Below are 7823 nucleotides of genomic sequence, written 5' to 3'. Positions count from 1 at the left end.
GCTGTAGAGCAGAGAAAAAAAGCACTCTGGAAACATTCTTCACTCATTGCTTCAACATTCTGTTGTCTCTATCTTGCCTCACCTCCCTTCCTGCACCTGCTGGACTCTGAGCTGAGCAGGTAGCCTACATCTGCCAACCTGAGCCAAGCCAAGCCGAGCTAGACCAAACTGTCTTCAGTCGCTATGGATATTGCCATCCAGCACCCTTGGTTCAGACGCGCCCTGGGCTCTGTCTACCCTGCCCGACTCTTTGACCAGTTTTTTGGAGAGGGCATGTTTGACTACGACCTCTTCCCCTATACTGCCTCCTCCATCAGCCCCTATTACAGACAGTCGCTGTTCCGCAGCTTTTTGGATTCTTCCAACTCCGGCATCTCTGAGGTAACAAGTCCAGACTCAGGCTCCTTCATGTCAGGAAGCACATCATGACTCTGACGCCATTAGTACTTTGGAGACATGTAGACAAAGTTGGCTTAACATATATGTTCATAGGAGAACAGATATAAATCAGAAATACTTTATTGATCCCCAAAGGGAAAGAGGATTGTGTTCATCTGCGCCCAAAACAGAACATTTTAGTCATGTTAAGATAATGCCAAAGCTCATCTTAACATCCCTTAAAATTTCACTCAAAATAGCAGTAAATGTCTTTTTTGTGTATAGCATTGTATTTTGTTTCTTTCCTAAAAAGAAATGTGCTCAGTTCAGTAGAATTTAAAACAATTTCCCTTCAAACAGGATTTTATCATAACTATCAATGATAGTTGTAAGACTCTTCTCCTTTTCCCATCCACTGTTCAGATCTTTGATCAGGTATTACATTTCTTTGAAGTTATATTTGATTTTGATATCTTGATTTTGTTTGTTTGTTCCAATCTTGAGTGTATTTACTCTACATTTGAACATAACTTATACTGTGCTCACAATTTAAAGTCAAGAAACTACATTTGTAAAATTTCAAGAACTTAAACTTTGAGCGGTTCAAGCTCTTAAAAAAATCTATATTTTGACAATGTCATGGTACAACTGACCCTCTCTATGTTTGTGTGTGTCCCTCAGGTGAGGTCTGACAGGGATAAGTTCACAGTCTACCTGGACGTCAAGCACTTCTCTCCTGATGAGCTCAGTGTGAAGGTCACTGATGACTACATGGAGATCCAGGGCAAGCATGGAGAAAGACAGGTAGTACTCCTCCCTCTTATGCACACATCACTTTTAAAAATAGTTAGTAAGACTGTTTAATAAGGCATGGGGTCAATGTTTGCAGAGAGATCAGTTATTTTGGTTCTATTCCCTCCAAAGAGCAATGTAACCTTGATCCAAAAGCGATGCAAGGTTTATGCAAGGTTATACTTCTACACCACATCTCAGAGACAAATACTGTACTTCTTACTCTACTTCATTTGTCTGACAGCTATACTTATTAGTGACTTTTCAGACAACAATTTTTCATACCCTTCCTGTCCAGTGAAAACCATGTATCTCCAAATTTGGTGATTTTGAATTTGAAATTTTCTGATAAAATGAAGGATGCAGTGTTCCTTTATCGGCTGAGAAAATTCTCCTACCTCTTAAGCTAAATAAACTGCATTCTGAAAATGCATTGTCACAAATCTGAAAACAGTGCTGTTTTTCTGAGCCTATGAAAAGTTTACTTTTTAGAGATACATAGTTCTCACAGGACAGCGACACATTTGATGATCTTATACTATATGATCCATTACTATAGATTAAGCTACCGAACAGTATATACAGGAGTTAAAATCAATATAACATACACCTTTACTTAAAGGATTTTTGCTTGTGGAGTATTTTCACAGTGCTACATTTACTTAAGTATAGGATCTGAATACTTCTTCCACCACTGTAAAACATATATTGTTTAATGTTCAACAGAATATATTCTAAGAGGGGGCTCTATACTTGATACACTGTGTGTAAACTTTTGGTGTGATTTGTTGTAGTTCCTGATAGTACCTCCAAACCAAAACTTTTATCCCAGCTCACTGTTGGTATTTAAGTTCAACTGTGAGATTTGTTGGGTGTCAAAACATCCACAGTGAGTTGTGTGGAAATTTTGGCTACTATTGCTCTGTAAGTAAGTGTTATAGAATGTATGGCCATTTATGTAAAGACAGAATTTCATTCTTGGAGTGAACTTTAATCATCAAGTCTTTCCCTGGACTGACCCTGCCATCATGGCATTAATCCTGCTGTTTTCCAGGATGACCATGGTTATATCTCTCGTGAGTTTCACCGCCGCTACCGCCTCCCCTCCAGTGTTGACCAATCAGCAATTACCTGCACCCTGTCAGCTGATGGTCTGCTGACACTGACCGGGCCAAAGGTCTCCGGGGGGAGTGACTCCAGCCGCAGCGAGCGCAGCATTCCTGTCACCCGTGACGACAAGCCCAACGCTGCTGCGTCCTCCTAAAGGCCAAATGGTGGGGGTTGATCAGGGGTGCTGGAGGGCCTCGACTCTCCTACACCCTGCATCGACTGGTGGTGGACGACCACAGAATCTCTATCTTCCACCCCTTGGCTTCTTCTTCTCCCTTTCCCTTAGAGGATATCTGTGTCCTCCTCACTTCACTTTCTCCTCTGTAGATTCTTCATAGCACACTCTTACAGAATTATTAGTATTATTGTTTTGAGCTTAACAAAAATCTCCCCATGAGGATGGTTAAGCAAGGGGCAGCTGGAGTTTTTAAGGAGAAACTCATCTAAGGACGAGACGATGATGATCAACACTTCATTCTGCTGATTGTTGTTGATCTGTGTCAGAGCGAGCCTTCTGACAGTACAGATGGTTCGGGTTAAGCTTGCAGGTCAATGTCACACGTCTTGTCCCAGATTTTCCATCAGTGAAGTTCTCTGAAGCCTTGGCTGCTTCCATTCTTGTGCTGACTCTTTGAATCCTCTCCTATCTTGTCTTAAACATATCTTGTACTGTAGGCTAGGCCTTGTTCAATGGATACCTGCTCATTAGTGAGTCCATACTAAAGAAACATACAATAAAGCTGTACAATTAATAAAAGGCAACTCCAGTCTGGATTTATTCCTTATTCTTCACATCAGGTTTCAGTTCAATCAATGTGGTGCTAATTGCCAACTGTGATAATAGTGCAACTATTCTGAGTTCTAGGTAACTTTTAGATGAGTGTTTCTCAACTTCTGGGGCATGACAACAATTTTCAACATGTGTCCACTTAGGCAGGATATAAAGTGTTTTAAAATTATAATCCTTCAGTTTTTCATAATAAAAACAAGATGTGGTACACAAACCGGACCTTGACAGGAAAAAAGAAACCTGGCAACTAGGATACAAAGAGAAACTGGACGCTTTCAGAAGAGAGTAACATGAGGGTTTAACTCGATTGATTTTTAAAGGGCTCAAGGCAAATAAAACTAAGGGTGTCTATCTGACTAGAGATTAATTAATTTTAAAATTACCAGAAAATTTGCTCGATACCCCAATTTATAAGTGTGCACGAAGGCATAAAAACTAGGCAAATAACCATATAGCACTCAAGATTATAGGGTGGAGATGAAATCTACAGTTAAAAGGTTACATTACCTGGATGTTTTCCTTTGTTTTTCCTGGACATTCGATCGGGGACTACTCAAGAAGCACAGACCAACTCGAAACTTTAGGGCTTTAAGGGCTTATTCTAAGGTAATGAAAACACAACAATTCTTATATTTGGGCGATTGTACACTTGAAAACATACTTATGAATATTATATTCCATTTCTGTCAATAGCGCCTCCTAAATGTTACACAAAAAACAGGAACGTGATAGGAAAAAACAGTTATGCTGTATATCATGTACAACTGTACCTCTGTTCCAAAAATAAATTAAATAGAAAAAAGTTCTTGTTTTTTCCAGCTAAGGAACTTTGGTAAACTCAGGCCCACTGAATCTCAAGCTGAAATGGAAATGGTTATTCACTGTCTCGACCCAGCTCTTGGCCATGACAAAAGGAGGGAAATGCACACAGTTGTACTGGGAAGAACAAACGATTATATTTATTTACAGATAAGGAAACAGAATACATTAACTAAATGTATGAAATGGTCAATCAGTAGATCAATAGTGTTAGTGAGTGGATGTGTGAAAGTGCATTGTGTGGTGTAAAATAAAGAGAAATACAACTAAACCAAACCAAACAAAAGAAACCATGTGGTGCAAGGGGGAGAGCCAGGGATGGATTGAGAGACAGGAAGAATAGGGACGGCTGACCCTAAATGCATTCTGGATAGACTGGCCAGGTGTACCCAGTTGCAGTAACACAAACTACCAGGACCTGAAGGGAGACACAAAGAACAAGCAGCAGCTTATGGCAAGACGCAAACTGACAGGCCGTGGCAGAGCCAGAGGCCATCTCAAGGCTATTGTAACTCCCTTTTCACCTGTCTGAGACATCACTGGATGCAAAGCTTTAGCCCAGGTCCTCTGTTTGGTCTAATGTGAGGCTAATCTTAAACGGGCTCCCCATCAAATTCAGAAACCAATTCAAGATTCTTGCGATCACTTTTAGAGCTCTCTATGGTCAGAAACCTGTCTACATTAGAAAACTACTGCAGTCTTATATCACCAGCAGGTCTCTGAGCTCTGACCAGGGTTTGCTGGTTCTTCCTTACCAGATGCCAAACTAAAAAAGACTGTGCCTTTGAAGTTGTGGCTTCTAAACTTTGGAACTCTCTCCATGATCTGTGGACACCTTTAAAAAGCATCTGAAGACTCACCTGTTTAGACCCACCTTTGTTTTTATTTATTTCTCTTAAATTGTGTCAATATGTTGTCTTGCTTTTTGTGTTTCATTGCAAAGCACTTTATGATAAACTTTCTTAAATGCTAACTAAAGTAAAAACCCTAACCAAAACCTTTACCTAGATATCTAAACCTAACTTTAAACCAAAAAAAGTGTGGGGGGGGGAATTTTCTTATTTAATGAAAACAATAGGATTGAAAATTAGGCTGTCAGCTTTCATATGCAATTCAATGAAGATTTGTTGTTTTAGGATATATAATCCTGAATAAATGAGTTTGGAATTTCAGCATCAAATGTGTGCTGTTTCCAAGAGCATGGAGGGAGCTCCACATGGATTATAAAGGAATGGTGATGGATTTCATACATATACAGTATATATATACTGTATATATGCAGTGTGCAATTTGTAAAAAATAAACAGAGCAGGGGACAATTTTCTAAACAAAATTTTAATGAAGAAAGACGAAGACATGGCGCGTTCAAGTGGAGACAGGAGAGTCGTCAAACGGGAGAGGAGCGAAAGGGAGGTCTAACACATCTAACACTGTGGATTAAGGATTTATTTCGACCAAACCAGATTGTTGGAACACTGGAAAGACTTAACCAAGACGGTTTTGGTGAGTTTTATTTTGTTTCTGTGGAGTTTGAATGAAGTGTATTTTACGATGAGTTAAAACAAGGCAATTAAGTTTGTAGGCCTAATAGTTCAGTGAAAGAGAGAAACATAAATTCAGAAGACGGATGTATTTTGCTGTTTGATAAGAAAAATAGGTGTAAGAATACGTTCTTTCTTGACATTTTGTGAGTTTATTTGGTTTATTTATTAGACTGAAAAAGCTAAGAACTTGTGTAACATAGTGAACTTGCCATTCACACACATCTCCCAGCTGGAAATACCTGAGTTATACTATCGGAATATCGCCTCTCAAGGTAGAAGTGGTATCACAACACAGGACGCACCGGGGCTAGCCGGTTAGCATGCTAATTTCAGTAGATATCTCTGCAACACAATACATAGACGTCTTTGACACAACGTCAGAACTGTTACTTCTTCACATTCTGTTGATAAGGTTAGTGTTTAGTGTAGGTTAGTGTAGGTTGTGTTGTGTTTCACTCGTCTCAGATAGTTTAACTCATTTGTAGGTATGGATCCTGGCCTTTTTCTCTTTTAAAGAGCACGTTCGCTTCATCCTTTTGAATCATGGATATCAGCGCAATGTCAACTTCTGCTTTTGCCGTGATTTCCGTAGCATCCTTCTTTGTAGAAACAGAGACAAGGCCTTCAGGGTTTCCAGTGCATCTTTCACACAAGCCATCTCTGATATGAACAACCACTGAGTCATCTTTGCATGGATCCCAGCGCATTTTGCTTTCTCCTTAGTTGAACGTGTGCTGTTTTCGGCAGGCAGCAGACATCGAACATTTTTCCCACTCTTCTTGCACGGACACCAAGCTCTGTAGCCACCGCTTCTAGTTCTTGGATGTGTTTGGGGCTCTGAGAAAAGAATGCGTACGAGTCAAAGAACATCTGGAAGTGACTTGCTTGAGTGATTTTCTTGACGGCAAGTTCCAGCTTGTGGTTCATGCAATGTCATCATCATGAGATCAGTGTAGCTACCCAATTGTATATCCCCATCATGACAGCAGCCCCATCCGTAGCAAATCAGAGCAGCTGAGCCCACAGAATGTCGTCATCAATTCCCTTCTCATTGTAGCAGTGTGTTGCAGATTGCCTCCCCCGTTCCAGCTTTCAGCTCAATAAGTTTGTAAAATAAAATGACAGGCCTGATTTTGGAATGGAATGTGAATGTAAACAATTGGGCAGGTTTTGTTGGATGTTGTTGTGCTATATTGATTAGGATGCTGAACTTGTCCGGGGACTTGACAATGTATTCAGCTAGTTGCGCTGATATTTTCTCTGTTATGATCATTAGCATTTTTTGGTAGGCCTTGTCTGAATGCTGCCGAGCTTGAGTCCATTGAGGTGCTGAAGCTCAACCAGCTCTGGCTGGATTTTGAATGACAAGTCATTCTTGCAGATGGTGTAGGCAATGCAAAAGCAGTTCTTTGTTACCTTCAGTCTTCTCTCGTTGGCTTTCCTCCACTGCGCAGCACCGTTGTTTATGGCCCGTTCATTAACGTCTTCCACCCCTTTTAACATTTTAAATGAGACTGAAACTTTCCGTGTTTACTGATCTTAGCATTTAACTTTTTCGCAGTGTTAGCCGTCATCCTGTTAATGAACACTAGATCAATATGCAGCCTCTCTTGGGTGAGGGGACCCAGAGTGTGGACATCAGAAAAAAATGAGCACTTAACCAACCCATCTTCGAGGGCGAGACAGTAAAGAAGGCGGCTGCTAAGGTAGGACTAAAGCATCAGCTTAGACCTGTGTGGAAGGGTTGTCCCGTGATGCTGGCTGCTGGTTATCGTTGTCATCATGGCTGTTTGTCTCACCATCTATTCCTGACTTTTTCTGTGCATTTGTCGGCACTTTCAATAACTAGCGAACTTCAATACAAATTATTAATTATGATTGTTTCTAATAACGGTTAACACGACAATGGGAGGGACAAATTATGGAACTGGATTTATTGTGTCATTCCAAGCGTGAGCCGCAGTCATCATCACCACTTTAACATATGAGAGTTTGATCCACTCGCAAGTCGGTCCATTCAGGAGGATCCATAACGTCTTTTAAAAATAGCTAGTATGGCTTATCAACTTGCACCATCTGGCAGGTATAGGAAATGCATTTAATTTATTCAGTCTGACCAGAAGCAGGGATAACAGGTATATCCACCGGAGAAAAAAAATTAATGAGCAGAGGCGGGAATATCAAAAGCAGGGAGGAGGGTGTGTGTGTGTGTGTGTGTGGGGCATCCCCTATATATTGTATCAATCTCTGTCATAAGATGTTTCTATGAAAACAGAAAGACTCTCCTCTGCTCTGAAAGTGGGGGGGGGGGGGGTTGGCATCCCCCTATATATTGTATCAATCTCTGTCATAAGATGTTTCTATGAAAACAGAAAGACTCTGCTCTGCTC

The 7823-nt window shown here is 40.6% G+C and overlaps 1 protein-coding gene across 1 annotated transcript; it reads left to right on the top strand.

Moving 5' to 3' along the window:
* On the top strand, positions 1-3042 carry cryaa (crystallin, alpha A). Its single transcript, XM_044187782.1, has 3 exons — positions 1-381; positions 1060-1182; positions 2225-3042. The coding sequence occupies exons 1-3, from the start codon at positions 184-186 to the stop codon at positions 2432-2434; spliced, it is 531 nt and encodes a 176-aa protein (XP_044043717.1). The 5' UTR covers positions 1-183; the 3' UTR covers positions 2435-3042.
* Positions 3043-7823: the final 4781 nt, after the last annotated feature.

This window comes from Siniperca chuatsi, linkage group LG24, assembly GCF_020085105.1.
Source record: "Siniperca chuatsi isolate FFG_IHB_CAS linkage group LG24, ASM2008510v1, whole genome shotgun sequence".
Taxonomy (NCBI): Eukaryota; Metazoa; Chordata; class Actinopteri; order Centrarchiformes; family Sinipercidae; genus Siniperca; species Siniperca chuatsi.
The sequence above is the reverse complement of the archived record's forward strand: the minus strand, read 5'-3'. Positions and strand labels throughout refer to the sequence as shown.